Source organism: Oryctolagus cuniculus, chromosome 3 (assembly GCF_964237555.1).
Source record: "Oryctolagus cuniculus chromosome 3, mOryCun1.1, whole genome shotgun sequence".
Classification (NCBI taxonomy): domain Eukaryota; kingdom Metazoa; phylum Chordata; class Mammalia; order Lagomorpha; family Leporidae; genus Oryctolagus; species Oryctolagus cuniculus.
The window spans coordinates 62708656-62728946 of NC_091434.1; the positions used below are offsets into that span (position 1 = coordinate 62708656).

General features: G+C 43.3%; 1 protein-coding gene across 24 annotated transcripts in view; it reads right to left on the reverse strand.

The window, feature by feature from the left end:
- Positions 1–7873: 7873 nt before the first annotated feature.
- Positions 7874–20291, reverse strand: part of OSBPL6 (oxysterol binding protein like 6) — a 218780-nt gene continuing 206362 nt past the window's right edge. For 23 of the 24 annotated variants that reach the window (XM_070070615.1, XM_070070605.1, XM_070070611.1 and 20 more), the window contains 5 exons: positions 19763–19907; positions 17841–17985; positions 15561–15687; positions 12941–13063; positions 7874–11591 (listed from right to left, as the gene is read on the reverse strand). In XM_070070615.1, coding sequence (XP_069926716.1) covers positions 11483–11591; positions 12941–13063; positions 15561–15687; positions 17841–17985; positions 19763–19907 — 649 coding nt within the window. In that variant the 3' untranslated portion in view covers positions 7874–11482. Of the gene's footprint in view, positions 11592–12936; positions 13064–15560; positions 15688–17840; positions 17986–19762; positions 19908–20291 lie in introns of all 24 variants that reach the window. The other variant, XM_070070601.1, reaches the window with a different exon arrangement.

Here is a 20291-nt window from a genome sequence, read left to right on the forward strand (position 1 = left end):
TTATTAAATTAAAAATCTTCAGACATGGAGATTACCATAGGTTATCTGCATGTTCCTAGAATATAATCCTTTCCTCATGAAAGGAAAGCAGAGAGAGAGACTTGACTACATAAAAGGAGAAGGCAATGTAACCACAGAGGCAGAGATTAGAGTGATGTGACCACAAGCCATGGCATATAGGCAGCCAGGGAAAACAGGAAGGTGCATAGGACAGATTTTCCTATGGAGCTTCCAAAAGAAACCAGCACTGACAATACAATGATTTTAGTCCTGGAAGACCCACTGTGGACTTCTGCCCTGCAGAACTGAGCTGTAAGAGAATAAATATCTGTCGCTTTAACCCAGTACAACTCTGACAACTTGTTACAGCACCAATAGGAGACTAATCCAGGTGAAGACCTGGGTTTTGAGCATAGTTGTAACTTAAAGAAATGGAGTCCAGGATATCTCTAAAATCACTAATGCCAATCATGAGTTGGCAGTTTCATAAATTTCCCCTTTAGATAGAACAATTATTGAGGTATTCTCACGTAGGAGCCCCCGGATCTCTTGTGTGGACAGTGTAATTGAGACGGCACTTTAGCTAGACAGGTGCAGGCACAAATTCTGGTCCCCACAGAATCTGCTGAGTGTAAAGGCTGGATAACAATGTGCCCACAGATTCGTCAAGGTTCATCCCAGATGCTAACGAAAAGATAGCTTCTGTGTGAATAACTGAAGGGGTTCCGACAGAATCTTAGCTTAGTCTGTCTTGTGATGCTGTAAGAGAATATGTAAGTAAGGCTGAGTAACTTACAAGGAAAAGAAGCATTTCTCACAGTTGTGGAGGCAGAGAAGTCCAAGAGCATGTTGCCAGGCAGGGAACGAGGCCTCTGTGCTGTCCAGGACGTGCTGAAGGGTGAGTGAGCAGGTGCCAGGAATAGATGCACCTGCGGGAAAAGCGAACTCTTCAGAATCATCAACACATTCATGCAGGTGCAGCCCTCATGGCCTCATCACCTCTTCAAGGCCCTAGGTCTTCATGCTTTTACACTCATAATTAAATTTCAGCATGAGTTTGGGAGGGAACATTCAGGCCTTAAAACTAGACTTTGGCACTTGAAAATTTCTTTATTTATTTTCACTTAATTTAAAAGCAGAGAGACACAGAGACTGACAGAGTACTTCTACCTGCTGGTTCACTCCCCAAATGCCTACAGCCTTGGGCACTTTGACCAATTCAGCAAGATTGTCTATGGAAAAACATCTTTTTTTTTTTTTTTTCACTGAGTAAAGTAAAAGTTTAAAAGTATCCATGAAGTGTGATTACTCATGTTTAGCAAATTCATGAGAAATCTAGAAAATGACTTTGAGCTCTCAGGATGGATGCTATGAACCTGGACATTAGTGACTACAAACAGAGCGATGTGGAAGCAAGGCATTCAATGTGGGAAATGGGTAAGCACCTGTCCAGGCAGTACTACTTAGCAGTAACTGCAAATCCAATCACAGGTGCAGACCCCCCCCACCACCACCACCAGGAACGCAAATCACAGACAGCCTGGCTTAGGCCAACAGCACCATTTGCCCAGAATGGTGGGGGAGGTTAATGAATAAATTTCCTTTGTCGCCTGCCTTGAAGGAGGAATACCTTTGGAATACTTGCAGAATTAATGCGCAGAGGTAACCAAGAGTTAGGATTTAGGCAAGAGGGGCACAGGAACACAGAGAATCTGGAACTCTTTCCTGGCTTGAGCTATGTTTGCAGAGGAAAAAGCTCACCTGTGGCCTTGTAGCACTGTCTCTGAGGCGGGCGGACCACCACTCTGCAGGAAAAGCAGCCGGAACCGATCTGAGGCAGAGTCTTGAACGTGTGCTCTATGCAGATGTGTGATACTTGGGCCAGAAGGAAGAGCCCTCTGCTCCCCCTTTTCCACATCGTGGACCTTCCCCTAACCCTTGCTCCAAAGCCCTGGCAACCTGCTTCTCCGGAGCTATGCTGCCCACTGTTTCCTTTGCTGGTCACAAGTAAATACAACTTTCTTCAGAGCCATTCCTACCTGAAGCAGGTTCTTTGGTGCCTCCCTAAGCAAATGGACCCATTGCGTCCACTCACATTGAGGGAGACCTTACAAAATGCCTGAGACACTGGGAGAGAGTGAATATGAATTATGTGAGTACAAAGGTTTTTTATTTTACAAGAGAAAATTTACTGAGAGGATTTAAAATAGATTTTAAAGGGGATGAGAAGCTAATAAAATAATAACCAAAGTGTACTATGAAGGCTTATGGAATATTCTGGGAGATGCAGTGAAGAATTAAGCATTTTGGAGCAGGATCTTGGAAAGAAGAGTACAAGAGGCGATTTAGGGACCAGCGCTGTGGCATACTGGGTAAAGCATTTACCTGCAGTGCCAGAATCCCATATGGGCGACGATTGGAGTCCTGGCTGCTCCACTTCTGATTCAGCTCTCTGCTGTGGCCTGGGGAGGCAGTGAAGGATGGCCCAAGTCCTTGGGCCCCTGTACCCATGTGGGAGACCCAGAGGAAGCCCTTGGATCCTGGCTTCAGATCAGCCATCCTGGCAGTGAATCAGTGGATGGAAGACCTCTCTCTGCCTCTCTGTAGCTCTGCCTTTCAAATAAATACATAAATCTTAAAAAAAGCGATTTGGCTTTGAAAGAAAAGTTCTCATTCCTCCTCTGAAATTCTACACCAATGATCTGAGCTTGGAGAGGGGATTAAAGTACTGAGCAGTTGCCATTTGGGAAGTTTTTTTCTTGGTAAATTCTGAAAAGTTTGGACAATTTCAGGGGTAATCAGGAAACACTGAGTGCCATCGTTGTCTTAGAGCAACTGGTATGCGGATGATCTTGTTAGCATCTTAAGAGCTTTCTGCTAGGGGTTTATTTTTGTGGCTTTTGCTTTTTTTCCTTCCAAATTTAGGAACCCCATCAAACCATTTGTTTGAAGGTGAGAATAGCCCTATTTGCTGAGCCTGAATGGAGAAGTTGGGCGACTTTCAGGCAGACAGCTGCTGGCATTGCACAGTGGCCAGACAGAACCCACACCTCTGAGGATTCTGGCATTGATGGGCTTCCTTCTGAGTGCATGAACTGGTGTCACAAATTCAACTGTGTCTCCTGGCACCATCTACTTTTGTACCCTGAGAGCTAAACCTGTAAAAAGAAATCACTACCTGCCATCCAATAATAGTTGAATGTCACTGGGGCTATATACACTTATAAGAGGTTAATTCTCTGGTATGATTCTCTAACTGGACAAGGGAACTAACCTATGGTAACTGTGATCACATAATCACAAACAATGCAAAATAATACTTTCATCTATTGTGTGTCTCTGCTATTTTCAATTTACTTCCCAGTTACTTTATTACATGCAGCACCAGGCAGGGGAGGGGGCTTCAGTAGACACACTTATTATATATTTCTCTCCTCACTTCCCAGCCTTCCCCTCTGCTAAGAACTTCTAGTATATAACACAGAGACGACACAAGGAAGAAAGACTTCCATATGTGCACCTGCCACTCATCTCAAAGCTTCTCTTCAGTACAGTTCTACACATTTGTCCCTAAGGAAGTGACATGGCAAGGTCCTCCTGTCTCTGTGACTGGGCAGTGTCAGGATGAGGCTGGGAACCATCCCACAAATGCACCTCGATGGAGCCGGCAGTTGAAAGGCCCCAGGGCACACGTGAAACAGGTTGACTACCAGTGTTTGTTTTAGAAGAAACAGATTTTGGCTTTCCTGGGATCCAGAGAGTTGGAATGTTAGCCGTCTTTGACCTGTCCTCTGCAACATGTTTCTCCTTCCACCCATTTTAAGAAGGAAGAGACTTGGATGTCAAGGCTGATGTATCATCTGCTTTGAATGCATGTAGAGACTAAAAAAAAACTACACTGTCACATTTTACAGTGGCCTCACCAGTGACAGAAATACTCTCCATGAAAATTGTCTTTCCAAAGGGATTGGATTAACGTAAACTAATTCCTAGGGCTTCCTCAAAAGACCCAAACAAAAAACATGGCAAACCTCTCATCTGAGCGATTTTATTTCCTCCAGTCTTTATAAACCACAGCTTTATTCCCATGATCTAGAAACATGGAGAACTGAAGTCAGCATCGTAAGTATTTCAATACAGGTAAGTTCAAAGTTCAAGGAAAAGAGGGAGGGCATTTGGCTCAGCTGCTAAGACACTGCTTGAGATGCCTACATTCTGTATCAGAATGCCTGGTTGGGACTCTGGCCTCCTCCACTTCTGATCCAGCCTCCTATTAGTGCGCACCCTGGGAGACAGCAGATGATGACCCAAGTTCCTGCCAGGCTCCTACATGACCTGGATTGAATTCTGGACTCCTGGCTTTAGCCTGACTCCACCCTGGCTGGTCGAGCATCTGGGTCGTGAGCAGAGGATGGAATATCTCAGTTTATCTGTCTTTCAAATAAAATACTTTTTTTTTTAAATTTTAGGAAGTCCTGCATCTAGTATGTGATTTGAAAACATAGTCACTACATGAAAAATGATCTGGAAATATAGTTAGAATAAGTACTTAATCTTCTTTATATGTTAAGTCTTGCTGCAGATAAAAATATTTAGTAAATTTAGTAAAACTAGCATTTGGTGGAAAAAGTCATCAGGACATGCTGTACACAAAAAACAGATCACTTTATATAATTTATTTAAAATTTATTGAAGTTTCCTGTGCTGTTACAAATAACATTCTCATAGACAACATTCATTGAGGAGGCACAATTCTTATTTTGAGATGGCACAGATGAGACAATTCATCAGGAAATTTAACGAAAAATTTTTTTTTCTGTAGAAAGTTGCTCAAAACTCTATTCCTAAGACAAAATTTTCCCATCTCCAAATGACCTTATGCAAACTAACAGGACACTACTACTGTCTTTACACCTGCAGTTAGATGCAGAGATATTTCAAGGTGGAATTTTTGCAAACAGAAACTTAAAAAATAAACATATCACGTTCAGAGAGGCAGCTGACCGGCTGTGGAACTCAGTGGGGCGATGAGGGCGCGCTCTGTGGCAGAATTTCCCCGCAGCTCCCTCGCCCGCCTGGACCCACCAGTCCATTGGAAAACTGCCCTTAGACTCTGAGACAAGGCCTAGGAGGGAATGGAGGGTGCGGTGGGGATTGATCCTTGGCTTTGAAGAGTGCTCACCTCCAGGAAGATGCACATTCTTGGGCTTAACACCCATCTTACCGTTGAGGTCTCAGTTTGCCCTCCTTACTCTTTATCTCCATCTTACAGCACTGGCATCGACACAGAAGTCAAGAAAGGGACTGGGCCAGCACTGTGGTGCAGCAACTTAGAGCGCAGCCTGCAGTGTCAGCATCCTGTGTAGGTGTTGGTTCAAGTCCCGGCTGCTCCACTTCCCACCCAGCTCCCTGCTAATGTGTCTGGGAGGGCAGTGGAGGATGGCCCAGGTGCTCAGGCCCCCGTACCTACGTAGGAGACTCAGAGGAGGCTCCTGGCTCTGGCCTGGTCCACCCCTGGCATTGCAGCCATTTGGGGGAGTGGAGCAGTGGATGGAAAACCTTTCTGTGTCTCTACCTCTCTCTGTAACTCCGCCTTTCAAATAAATAAATCTTAAAAAAAAGGGGGCCAAGAGGAAAAGGGTGCATAGGTCACTGAGCTCTACTTTTGGTTCCTGAACTGGACTTTCTTACTGACTCTCAAGTGTCACATTAAGGAAAACAAAACAGCAAGGGCTGAGGTTGGGGCAGGGACAATTGAGGGAGTGGTTAGTTGGTACACTCTCATTTCAGCTCCCTACCCAGGATCCTACCCTTAGACATCCAGGATGGTTCCGTGCCTTCCCTGGGATCCATCCAGGCACAGGGAGCTCAGTGCCTGCACTCCTCAGAGAACCCACACTTCCTTCCCAGTTCCCTTTTATTCACTCTTGCCCTTTCTCTACTTTGCCTTTAAAATCAGTCAGCTGTATTTGATCCTCTCTGGAACATTTGCTACTTTCAAGTAATAAGGTCTGGGGCTCAGGATTTAAAGAATAAGCTTTCGACTTGCACAGCAGACAGTGAGTTCACTGGACTCCACAGGTCTCCTTCCCATTGCTTTTTCAAAGTTAGGCTGAGTTAGCCACTTGGTAGAGAAACAGTTCTGGAGCACTGGAAGTTTCAAATGTTTGCTCGTAAAAGTGAGGCTCAAGAGGAAAATCCCACCACATAGGCCCTTTGCCCGATCATAGGCATTGAAATTCCATTTCAGGAGCAGTCACTCTGGGCTTGTCAGTCTTGTCAGTGACTAATTACACAGCAGAGGGAAGAATGCTTCCTAGGGTTTCCTCCCTGCTGCCAGCCAGTTCAGTGTTGGCTTTATTTTGGATTCCCCAAATATGGAAATTAACCCATTAGTTTACACGGCCATTTCAATGTGAAAAAGTTTATTATGTTCTAAGCATTTCAAGTCTAAAGCTTTAACTGGGCTACTAAAAATAGAACTGAAGGGGATCCTCCTTCTCTTGAAATGTGAGTACCTGATGGATTTAGGAGTAATGGCAAGTGAGGAGTTTGTAGGTATACATCTATCTGTATAAACAGACTTCTAGAAAAATCACATTGGTGATAAATATAAGAAAATATGCATACTTTTAAAAATAAAATAAAAAAGGTGATTGCCTCAGGGTGGAGGATGGGGAAGGATTATAAAAGGGCAGGGGGAATTTTGGGAGGTGATAGATCATATTCACTTAATGATTGTCAAGATGCCAAGGATGTATACATATGTCCAAATGTGTCCAGTTATACAGCTCAAATGTTTGTAGTATATGTCATTTATGCCTTGATAAAGCTTTTAAAAAACCCTAGCAACCACTTGAATTCCTAAAGAACTAACTAGATGAGACTAGGTAAGAGGGAGTGGGTGCCTAAGACAGAAAAAGTAACAGTTTTAGCATTATTCGCTCTTTAACAGTACTAAAATTTCACTTGCTTACTCTATTAACTAAAAGAATTAGAAGATACAGGTAGAACTCAAATAGGATTATAACCTGTTTTATACTAATGTAATGTTCCTCCCTCTACAATTGCCCTGTGGAAGGCCTGGCTAGAAACAAAATTTGCAGAAAGTAAGAACATTTTTCTTTTATGTTTTTCCCTATTTATTTGGGGGTACCAAAGTAACCAAGGAAATATATTTACAGGCTAGTTTTTAGCCCATGAAAAAGTAACAGTGTTTAACAGGAGGCTAAGTAGTTTCCTATACTGAATGACTGAAATAGGGCACAAATAATTGTATATTTTAGAAACAGACAGTGCAAAAGAGCAAACATGGGAATCCCTGTGGCTTCGCTATGTTAGAACCAGAAGGTTGGAGCAAATCAGTCAAGTCCAGTGTTCTGCAAAACAAAAGGACACGTATGGAGGTCAGTGCTTTTCCACCTGAGTCACCTGTAAGTTCCCTTGATCACGAAGCTTCATTTGCTTAAGATGTTGGGCATGGGGGTTCATCAGAGCAGTTTGGAAAGAAGTCATTCTTCTTTATCTCATTTCAAAAAGAATAAAGCTAAGTATTCCTTAAACAATTTGCCACTATTTTTCTAAAAGTGAAAGCTGCATAAAGGTCTTAGAATTCAGTAACAATTTTGTACTTGTTATCATGTGTATTCAACCAAACCTGCTTCAGTTTAACAGGGAACCTGGCAATGCAGTTAAAAAATGTATCTATTTTGCAAAATATACTCCATTAGGACTCAGAGGATCTCATCCTAATTTGGCAAGTAGTATTTCTAAATCTCTGGGAATTCTTGGAAAAATAAACACTATAATTCTTAGCTCCACTGACACTTTTTTCTTCATCTCTCCCCCAAAAGAACATTTCTAGAGCACAGAATGGATTCATAATTGTTTAATTAGATACATTTTATATATCCTGAACATAATGGCTCCCATAGAAATAAACTAATGTTTTATACACGAACATTATTTACTGTGCCACATTCAGAATATACCAAGTCAAGTGCAAACATTTCTTATACCCCCTGGTGTGTGAGGAGCTCTGCTCCCACAAACATTTATTATCTAGGATGACAGCGAAACGAGCTCAGACAAAATGGATAATTAAAATCCACAAGCAAAATAACAAAATGTCCTTTAGGTTACGATGATAAACTCTTTTCCAGCCACAGCTGTAAACAGGACTAAGCACAACAGTTTAATCTGCTGTTCCTCCCTGCCCCCTTGCTCCCTGGGGCAGACTCTAATGAGGGATGCAGTTGCGCAAAGGCATGGGGTCGGAATAAGCAAGAGAAGCCAAAGGTTGGGACCACTGACAACCTGGCATCCATTGGATGGAAAATTCCTTAGCAGTTTTTACCCAGAAAATTGCATTTGGTTTTTTCCCCCCCATATATAACTAACCCATTAAAAAGTGATCTTAAATGAGGTTCATGTTTACAATTGCCTGGAAATTACTGGTATTTAAAGATACCATGAAATATAATAATGAGTTCATTAAAAAACAATAAGACAATGGCAAAATCAGAGTACATTTGCACCCTGGGTGGAAGCAAATGAAATCAAAACATTTCTGGTCGGCTTCTACAAGTGCTGGTGTGTGCCATCAATCTCTTTAGCCAAGTCCAAGTCCACAGGGTCACTGCCACTTACTGCTGCCTTCTGTAGTGGCCACTATAGATGAGATGTAGCGGCTCATAAAGAAATCCCAGGAGAGGGAGACAGACATGTTAAGTCCTCCTCTACCCTAGGTCATTTTAGGGAAAGACAAGAAAAGTGTCCTGGAAACACAAAGGTTTACATAAAATTCTAAGGTTTTATCAAGAGAATGATCCAATACTCTATTCTTTTCCTGTTTGTCTCAAAAGCCCAAAACAGTATGCTGACAAAAATCTCAACAGGATCAGTCTCATAATTCTATAACCATCATGTCAATAAACAGAAGAAAGGATGGGAGAAGAGGCCAAGGATTTGACAGGGGGTGGGGGACAGGTGGGTGAGTGAATCGGGTACTACTGGGGTATTATCTGAAACTGAACTGATCACTTGAATCAGAACAACGAGGAAATCTGAATCCCAAAGAGATTCTAAAGATTATAAAATGTGGTGATTTTTAATTGACAGTTTTCCTCATTCTCCTGTTGAAACCCTAATCACAGTTTCAAGTTTGCTCTGATCAGCATTCACCCACTTGACTGGCAGCTGGACCTTACTCTCTAGTAAAGGTTCACTCTACTATTTTTCCTTCATCTCAGTTTTAACCCAAATCATACAGTGGCTGCTTTCCTGGCAGGTGCTGGGTGCTCTTCCACCTGCCTGCCCGACAGATCTGCTAGTCACCAAGACCCCAGCTTCTAACTGCTCTACTTGTATTACCTTTACTTTGCAGGATTCTTGTATGTAGGCTATTTTGAGTCTCTTCCAAGCAGTGCTCCTACAGACAGAGCAGAACCTCTTTGAATAGTATGTTAATAAACTACCAGTTGTGGAACAGAATTCTTTAAGGAACTCAATAGGATTCTAATTAAGTTCTAATTAAAATTAAAGCCATGTATCTCAGAATATAGATAAAAGGATGTCAAGATGAATGAACAGAAAAAGAATCAATAACCAGAGAGAGGATTTGACTGCCATGGGGTAAGCCACCTACAGATCTAAAACGGGAATGAGAGGAACCAAGCAGCATGGAAAGGCTGCTTAAGTGCACTGCTTCGTCCTGGCAAGGGATTAGGATGTTCACTTGAGGATGAACTAAATCTGTTGGAAACTAATGCAAATTGCACACATCATGGACAGACTCAGGTGAAAGGGCCGAGGTGCAGGATCACTAAGCCATCGCTCCATCTGCTGGAAACCTTAGAGCGGTTCCCATTACGCTTTCCTCCCCAGGAATTAGTTGATGGGGGATAAGCCACTGCCAGGAATTAGTTGATGGTGTATTAGCCATTAGTAGGAGTGCTTTGCTGAGCAGAAATAACACTCAAGCCAACACCTCGTACCAAGAGAAAATGTCAGCAACCTTGTTACCAGAGTTTAAAATACCACTTCAACTCTGACAGTAAGGGCCTACCAACAAAAACCTAACCGACAATGGAGATACATGTAGTTTCATAATTCTCCAGGAAAATCTCTAAAGACGTTTTTGAAAACATGTAGGCATCTAGATAGCCATCTATGTGCAGAAACTTAGAAACACTGATGCAAAACTCCTACAAAAGCCTCTGTAGATTAGTGGAGGAGAAACAAGTACTGAATTAGGCAGAACCCCTTTCCCTTTTGAGACGGCTAAACTCCTTAGCTTAAATTCTATTACCTTCCCATAGCAGGGGGAATGCTTGTAGCACACAGAATCACTTGATAGAAATATGAACTATGATCTTGCATAGAACTCATTTAAATAATGCAAATAAGCTACTGGTATTTTGTCTTTGTTCTTCAGAGGAATTCACATTGTGTTAATGGGGTGGGCAGGGTGAGAGATGATGTTACATTGTACTTCATTCAAAAACAGCTACCATTCATGGTACTATTAAGCCCACACAGGAATTCCCATACTTTCTGTTGTTTGCTTCCACAGTTGTAACACTGATGACAAATGTCCAATTCAAATACGATTTTGCCAAATAACAGGGCACACTGTGAGATGAGGTGGAAGAGGGACGGTTTATTATCAGGACGCAGGACAGAACTTAAACAACATGAATATAGAGATCTGTTTTGCACACCTTTTCTTTCTTGCCTTTCATGTCAATGACAGGACACCAGCTCACTGACGTCAAGCCTGTGTCGCTTACTTTCAGAAAGTCATTTCAGCTAGACCCATACATGTTCCGACTGAGAAAGCGAATCATGCTGTGATTCAAAAGGTCTGTCCTTCACATAAATCTATGGGCACACAGTTTAAAAATGATTTATTGTACATATTTGCATTTCTTAAGGCATGAACAATGGCAGACAGATGGGACAGGCTCTGAGAAGCATCACGTCTTTTTTTGACAAGGCCAGCACAAGCACGTCACATCAACAGACACACCTGAAGTCTGAACTAACCGACCGCTGTGGCCCACGAGCTCTTACGACAGACCAGACGGGGGGATGGTGCTTCCAGACGACGGACCGAGCGCGTGGTTTGTAGTGTTGTTTTAACTCTCTGATCAGCGTTAAGCACCAGGTACAGTTTGTTTTTCTTTGCAAACTCTTCAGACTTTGGATTTTATATCCTGCTCCTTTTATTCTGCTCTCCGAGGAGGGTGTGGATGTTTTATTTTTCTTAAGGAATATGGTTGCAGCAAAACAGAAAGGATCCAAAAGTGGTCAGGGGCCTTGTCTAATGCACTTCTGAAAGTCCATTATAAAGATGAAATAGAAAAGCAAATGGTAGGTTTTCAGTCGACCCAGAAACCACGTGTAGCTATAAGAAACATAATTGTGCATAGTTATTTAATCATTCAGAGTGTGATATGTTGGCTAGCTCTATGTTCCCAGTTTACCAAAGAACAGGGCTGTCTACTTTACTAAACCCAGGGTCCTTTCGGAGTTCCCAGTAGGTGTCGTTAGAAACCCAGGCTTCTCTTTGATTGGCATCAATAACCTTCCTGTGAAAACATGGAAACCAATGTTAGCCACAAATCACATCAATTAGACACGTATGTGTAAGTGCTCTTTTGTAAGCCAGTGAGTGTCCTATCTGCTGATGGTTTGAAGACTGAACCAAAAAGAACTCATGGCCGGCGCCGCGGCTCACTAGGCTAATCCTCCGCCTAGCGGCGCCGGCACACCGGGTTCTAGTCCCGGTTGGGGCACCGGATTCTGTCCCGGTTGCCCCTCTTCCAGGCCAGCCCTCTGCTGTGGCCAGGGAGTGCAGTGGAGGATGGCCCAGGTGCTTGGGCCCTGCACCCCATGGGAGACCAGGAAAAGCACCTGGCTCCTGGCTCCTGCCATCGGATCAGCACGGTGCGCCGGCCGCAGCGCGCCGGCCGCAGCGGCCATTGGAGGGTGAACCAACGGCAAAGGAAGACCTTTCTCTCTGTCTCTCTCTCTCACTGTCCACTCTGCCTGTCAAAAAAAAAAAAAAAAAAATAATAATAATAAAAAAAAAAAACAAAAAGAACTCATGTCTTCAACATCTGCAATGGAAGTAGGTAGGGTTATGGAAGAGACCAACGGAGGAACACATCACCTTCAGACAGGGCACAAAGAGCCCTAAACAAAACATGCACAGGCACTGTTTACTAAGAGCCTGGGACCTGGGACCACAAGGCTCTCTGTGTCACCTGCGGGAAAAGTAGGCCGCATCAGTGGCCCTCGCAGCCTGCTGAGTGGGACTCTTGGGGCACACAGAACACACCATGCCTGCATTTCTGCGGGAGATGGCAGCTCTCCAGGATGTCAGGTTACCCTGGGTTTTGTCTTGGCTCTGGAGGCTAACAGATGGATTTGGAAACTACAGATTAATCTGTGTGATGTCCACATAATCTTGCAATAATCACCTCCTATCACAACAGCGAGGGACAAAATCTGGACAGAAATAGCTCTGCGTGATAGAAACAAGGTGAAATCCTAATGAAGCCAGGATGACCTTGTGGGTGCTAGGGTCCCATCCACTCTGCGGGTGACAGGGTGGGAGGGAGTTCCCACCTTGCTGAAGGTCGTAGCTGAAGAACCAGGAGCCTCCCGGGTGAGACCTTCACTCCCTTATTGCCCATGGGAGGAAAAGGGGTGTACAGAAGAATTTCTTTTCATGGCTACTGATTTTTCACAGATGCAAAATCTGATTCAATATTTACATGGCCAAAAGCAAAGTTACCAAAATCAGCTTCATTTTTCTTCCCTTGAGGATCCCTGGACACCAAACTATCCCCCATTTCCCTTTTACCTGCAGTTTCACATTGCTGTGGCAACCACCTGCAAGCCACGAGCCCGTGATGGCAATGCAGCGACTTACTTAAAAAATTTTGGTCTGTGTTCAAGGTTGTTTTCTTCCATGTACCGTCTCCGAGACCTCTGCAGTTCCTCTACTCTTTGTTTCTCTGCTGCAGCAGCTTCTAAATTTCCTTCTTCCAAAAATCTAAACAGAAAGCAGTTGGTATTTTAATATATTATCCTCTTTTCCAAGAAAAAATGTCACTCGCATAAAATTACATTCTAGTTACCATGAACATAACACAGTGAACACTCTGGTAATGTCCCCCAACCTCTGCCCCAGACCACGTCACTTCTGTCTGCCCATCAATTAACATACTTCCTGTGAACATGAACAGAATGACTGGATACAACACCACAATGGTAGGAGCGCAAGGGAAGTGGTTAGGCCTGGAAAGCCTCTCTGTGTCTAGGGCTCTACAACTTTTAAGGACGATGGCAGGGTCCAGGCCTAGATCAGCATCAAGTCCCAAGTGTGCTCCTTTCCCCCATTGTCAAAAAGTACTTGTAGAGGCCACAGAATGGGGGATGGTAACTGCTTGTTCTCCATCTATTTTGAGAGTAGACTGAAAGGCCAAAAGTTTGCTTGTTTTACTGGAGAGAGTAAAATTGATGAAAAAAAGAAAGGTAACAATTGCAGAAAATTATAAAAGGCCTCAGAACAGGAAAGTGATAGTCCACACAATTTAGAAAGGGAATACTGAAGCAGAATTGGGAAGGAGAAGCTGAGCCACCGGTGAACTGGATATGTTTATATTTCAAATTGACAGCAAAGCACAGGGTATGCCATGGTACAAACTGTACCGGACATTTATTGATAAACCTGAATGCCAAACAGAGAGACTGCGTGTTCTAATGGGAGGGGTGTGAGAGACTTGGGTGGCAGAACATTCAATACTGAGGACTGTGCCAGAAGACACATAATATCAAATGTGGGGGAAAAGAAACTGCTCTTGGGTGGAATGTGCATGGCATACAGAATTCTTGGGAAAAGTAAAATGAATTCCCCAGGCACGGACAGCTTGAGTACAGAACCTGATAACGATAATAATAAGGCAAACCAAGAATCAGAAGTGTTAAAGGCACTCCATCTCATATACTGGGGATCAAGTCCATGTGGGGCAAACTCAAAGCATCTGGGGGCCCCTGTTTCTTCAGCTTAAAAGCTACTCTGTAGTTAAAAAACAAAGTTGCTCCCAACTTAGTGACTACTGGAGGCCGAGAAGGGAGGGGAGGGCAGGGAGAGACAGAGGCTGGGGAATGGGTACCAGAAACACGAAATGCCAAATGCTAGTGCTCTGTAGCTTTGTGGGACAACTGCAGTTCCCAGCAATGTGTTGTTGAAGAATTATTAGAGAAACTCAGAGGTTTCAATCACAAAAAATTGATAAGGAAATGGAAATGTCTGCTACCTGATTTGATAATTTTGTACTATATACAAATGCTGAAATATGGCACTGTATTCCATAAAAATGTATAAGAATTACATATTAGTAAAAAATTAAAAAAGGTATCACATGGCATAAAATAATAGAAATAAAAAGGTCAAAGACACTGGATGAGGAGTAATGCTGCCCATGGCAGAGAGTTCGTGAATCTGCAGACTTTTGGTACATTTTCAGGGAGAGAAACTTTCCATTAAGAAACATCTGTGTTGTGTTTGCAAATAATGAAGGATAGAATTAAAAGGGAGAGAATGATCCTGCGGGGGAAGCGGGATACACAGCAGACTCATAGAATGGTAAATGCCCTAAACAGCACTCTGGCCTCAGAATCAACCCTTGGGTAATTAGGATCTGGCTATAAGGCCCATGAGAGTCTCGCAGGCATGGAAAGCCAAGACACTGTGGCAAAAACGACCTCAATGAAAGATCTCGGTGAACAAGATCCCAGCAGAAAGAACGGGCCATCAAAGAAGGCGGCACCTTTCTCTGAAGGGAGGAAGGAACCTCCACTGTGATATGGCCTTGACTAAACAAGATCAGAGTTGGTGAACTCAGGAGGCTTTTATAGCCTTGACAGCTCATGGCAAGAGCCTCGGGTGATTACTGACATAAATAAGAGTGTCAATTGTTAAATCAACAATGGGAGTCACTGTGCACCTGCTCCCCACATAGGATCTCTGTCCTTAATGTGTTTTACTATGAGAATTAACGGTAAAACTACTAGTCGAACAGTACTCTATATCTTGTGTGGTTGTGTGGGTGCAGTCTGTTGAAATCTTTGCTTAGTATATACTAAGTTGATCTTCTGTATATAAAGATAATTGAAAATGAATCTTGATGAAGAGTGGGATGGGAGAGGAAGTGGGAGATGGGATGGCTGCGGGTGCGAGGGAGGTTATGGGGGAAAAAGCCACAACAATGCAAAAGTTGCACTTTGTAAATGTACATTTATTAAATTAAAAAAATAAAAAAAGAAACATCAAGAAACATCTGTGGGGATCCCTGTGTTGACACAATCTTTTGTTATGAACTTGCCATGAATACTGCCTTAGCTAGGGTAGAACACTCAAATACTTCTGAGAGAAAAGAGAATATGTAAGACAACACAAAAATGATGGTAGCAGAAATCAACCTCAATGGCCTTCAAAGCCTCATGCTGTGATCTGATCTACAGCTTCTATACCAAGCCATCCTCACCTTTGATCTGGCCGGAATCGTGCATCTGTTGGTGGGAGCAGGTCTTTCAGCACAGGATCTAACTCGTTAAGTTCAATAGCAAACCTTGTGAAACCATAGTAGAGCTCGTAGTTGGTCGGCATGGAACCTGCAATGAGGCCATGGAAATTCTGAGTGGGTCAAAGGCCCACAGAACTGAAGAAGTCGGCTTTTCCCAGTGCTTGATTAATATCCACACTAACCTCAAAGTGGTAGTCATGAACAATGGATTATACAGCTTTTCTTGTGAATTAAATCGGGTTGCATGTTGTTAAGTGGGTAACTATGTTGATCAGAGCTGATAGATTCATATATTTAAAAAAATTTTCTTTTTATTTATTTGAAAGGCATATATTTAGATCTTCTGTTGTTGATTTACTCTCTAAATTACTCTCCACAACAACTGGAGCTGGGCAAAAGTAAGGAGTCCAGAACTCAATCTGCCCTGCGGGAGGTAGAGACTCTCCCAGGGTGAGCATTAGTAGAACACAGTTGAGCTGGGACTCAAACCCCAGCTCCAGGTATGAGACACAGGCATCCCAAGCAGCATCTTTTTTGTTGTTTTTTAAAATATTTATTTACCTATTTATTTGAAAGGCAGGGAGAGAGAGGGAGAGGGAGAGGGAGAGGGAGAGGGAGAGAGGGAGAGGGAGAGGGAGAGAGAGAGAGAGAGAGAGAGAGAAAGAGAAAATCTTCTACCTGCTGGTTCACTCCCTGGATGATTGCAACAGCCAGGTGAGGTTCAGACTAAAGCAAGGAGCCAGGAACTCCATCAGGGTCTCCCACATGGGTGGCAGAGGCCCAATACCTGGGCCATCTTCCACTGCCTTTCTAGGTATGTCAGCAGGAAGCTGCATTGTAAGCAGAGCAGCCAGGACTCCCAGAGTTACTCCAATATGGGATGCTCGCATCTCAAGCAGCAGCTTAACTTCATTGTGCCAAAACATCAGCCTGAACCAGTGTCTTAACTGCTGTACCAAACACTTGCTCAAAACTCTAGCCTTAAACAGATTTTCACATATAGTAGTCCTCATTATTTAATTACTCTCAAATATTCAGTTAGGCACCCAAATTCCAGGATGATTAACCATGATCATAAATATTTTACCAGAAACTTATTCCTTTTAGAAAAGAAAAAGACACACATTCGCACATTCAAATTAACATTTATTGGCCCCTTCTAGTGAAATTCAAAGGCATGCTTTGCTCATTGAAGTACCCAAGCTCCTAGAACAGATTCTGATGCAGTAGTACTCAATAAACAGCTGCTGGATGGATGAACTAGTCACCCTGCCAGTGCAAAATTTAAGTACTCATTGACGTCTCTTAGACAACCAACAACTAATTTTAAAGTTAAAGATCAACTAGCAAAATTGCACTGAACATAAATGTCATGTGGAAACTGGTTCCATTTATACTCAGAACTCAATATATTAGCAGACCTCCCTTGATATCTTCTATGAAATTAACATTTTGCAGCTTTTGGCTGTGTAAGTGAAAAGAGCCCATGTTCTGGTGAGTCACTGAATTTGTGGATTACAGATGTTTTATAGGCTTTACTTTGTTATTAAAACAGAGACTAAATAACAGGAGGAAGAATTTACATTTGTTTATTTCAATGATCTAAACTGTTTAATACATGTACCTAGTTTTTGAAATGTAGGCATGCATTTAGAGTTGTTGTTTTTTTTTTTTTTTTTACAGGCAGAGTGGACAGTGAGAGAGAGAGACAGAGAGAAAGGTCTTCCTTTGCCGTTGGTTCACCCTCCAATGGCCGCCACGGCTGGTGCACCGCGCTGATCCGAAGCCAGGAGCCAGGTGCTTATCCTGGTCTCCCATGGGGTGCAGGGCCCAAGCACTTGGGCCATCCTCCACTGCACTCCCCGGCCACAGCAGAGAGCTGGCCTGGAAGAGAGGCAACCGGGACAGAATCCAGCGCCCCGTTGGGACTAGAACCCGGTGTGCCGGCGCCGCAAGGTGGAGGATTAGCCTAGTGAGCCGCGGCGCCGGCCATAGAGTAGTATCTTTTCAAAAGCCCAATTTCTGACCACATGTCAGAGATTTGAATTACATTTTTAAATTTTCAGCTATCAAATACTGGGATTTATAAGAGTATATAGCATATATATCAGGTATAAATTATCAACTAAAATTGCCTTAAGCACCTGTGCTTTTAATGTCATTATCGACAGAAACACATGTTAAATTGCACACACCGACATTCCCTTCCTTTCTGCCCTAGGACGCCCGGGCCGCTCTCACCTGGTCTCCAGATGCACTTGGCAGAGGGGGCCACGCCGCAGTACAGCCCTTCATGCCACTTCCCAAACAGCCGGTGCACCACCTTCCCCTCCTGGTCCATCACAACTCCCTGGACTTCATTCACGTTAGAATTCCAGTAATTCACCTGGAAAAGTCCCACCGCAGTGAGATACCCCATGGCTTCAATAACACAGAGCCCTGTGATCTCCATAGGAGAAGTTCTCTTCAAGTCCCTCATCCTGATCATTTCCAGACATCTACCCTGGAACATTTGATAAGGACTGCGGAGGTTCTCCAGCCTGTGCCCTGGAGGTTTGCTTGCTATTCTAAGGCACTGACGGTAATTTAAAGGTCGCTATTTCTTTTGTTCCCTCAGATCCTCATCTCCAATCTTCCCCTGGTTCATGGATTTTCATGAATCTCAATTGGCCATGCTGCAGAAACAGCCTATCGACTAATTTCCGCAGCATCTGTAAATGGCTCCGTGTTAGCATGAGGCCCCTGATGTGGCCCTGTTCCAGCCATGCTCCTCCCTATGGTTGACAAGTCCATAGGAATCTGCCTGCCTGGACCCCACGTCTCCCCTTTCAGATCAGGCCCCAAGTATGTGGCACATTAGAATTCCTTTATGTGAGCTCTGTCCACACCTCCCAACAATCACCCTAGGCCACCCTCCGGACCTGAAAGGACAACCTTGGTGAGTGGAAAAGGCCTATGCCACTGTAGAAGAGCTTAGAGCTATTGGCATAAGGAATTCTAATGTGCCACATCTCCCAGTCAGAGCAAATAACCTTCCAGCTCTGTGCTAGCTGTCCCAGGAGTCTGTAAGAAAAAAACAGCGAGAATCATCTTCAGGTAAAATAAAGATACTAAATCAAACTAAACATGACCTTCCAATATGGCTTAAAAGGGGTTAAATAAGAAATGAAAATACTGGACATGGAGAGACAGATAGAAAGAGAGCTTCTGCATATACTGGTTCACTTCCCCAGATAGCTGCAACAGCTGGGGCTGGGCCAGGCCGGGGCCAGGAGCCAGGAGCTCCATCGTGGTCTCCTATATGGGTGGCAGGGGCCCAAGTGCTTTGGCTCTTGTCCATTGTCTTCCCAGGTAGCTGAACTGGAAGCGGAGCAGCCAGGATTTCAACTAGCGCTCTGATGCCAGCATTGCAAGCAGCAGTTTAACCCTTTGCATTTCAATGCTGGCCCCAAAATATTAGAGTTTTAAGACTCCAAAATGCTACCTGTTTGCCATGTTAGAATATAGTCATCAGTAGAACAGACAAAGGGGGCAGTTGGGAATGTGTGCTTCGTGAATTCTATAGCACACCCTGAACACACACAGAGGTACTACGGTGTGTTCTACTGCAGGCCAGGGAGACTGAGGGAAAGTTCTGCGTGCATTGCTATTTTAAACATTTTTCTTGACAATAAAGGAAATGCTTTTGTTCAACTCATCTGGATTACAATAGTGGCAGGGCTGGATCAATATGGAGTGATTGGTAGCCATCATCTACATGGCTGTTCTATTCAAATACCCACAAATAATGACAACTGCACTGTAATTAATTCCCTAAAATAGGATCATTTGAATATGCTGTAATCAAACAGAGCACAAATAGAAATATAAACCAGAAGACTTGGAATAGTAACTATTGACTGGATGCTTAAAAAGAAAATCCTTTAGAAAGAAAAGCACTTTCTGTGTGTTCTGAAATGAGGCCTTTTTTGACCTTCACATGTTCAGAAATCTTTATGCCTTGAGCAAGTCCATAGGCGGGTCCTGTTTTCTTACCTACAACGTCCTTGAGGACCAATGACACAGGGAAGCGTGACTTGCTGCTGTTCAAGGTAATTGTTCTATTTCTTCCCTAGGAAGCACCGTGCACTATTTTTCCTTTTCTGTTCAGTGCTATTATTTACCTTGACAAATGTCAGCTTGCAAATGCAAACACTGCTTTTGGTATTTCTAATGGTTATTTCTCCATAATGTTCTATCCATCTTCTCCCACTGAGGATGTTGTGTATACACGTGGTGACTTTATTCCACACATAGTAGTCTCCATACCTAGTCAGGAATATAATACTGATTACAAAACAACAGAGGTCACAAATGCATGTTACAGTTTCTATTAATGAGAATATCCCTGGGTGGAAGCTTGTGTTCCCCTCAACTTTCTCTCACTTCTTTCTTGAAAGTTTCCATGTGGTCATAAATATTTACAACATGATTCATTCATTCAAGGAGTATTTAAGTGCTTCCCCTGGGACAGTGGCTAAAGGTACAGAGTTCAATAGGGCCTGTTTCCTGTGTTTTTGGAGCCAGAAACATGGTAGAAGTAGATGGATATGTAAACAAATACTTAAAATAAGGGAACTGCAATAGATGTAAAAACAAAGCACCATGGGAGCACAGCAGGTAGAGTCCTTAGTCCTTGGACCTCCCTGGACT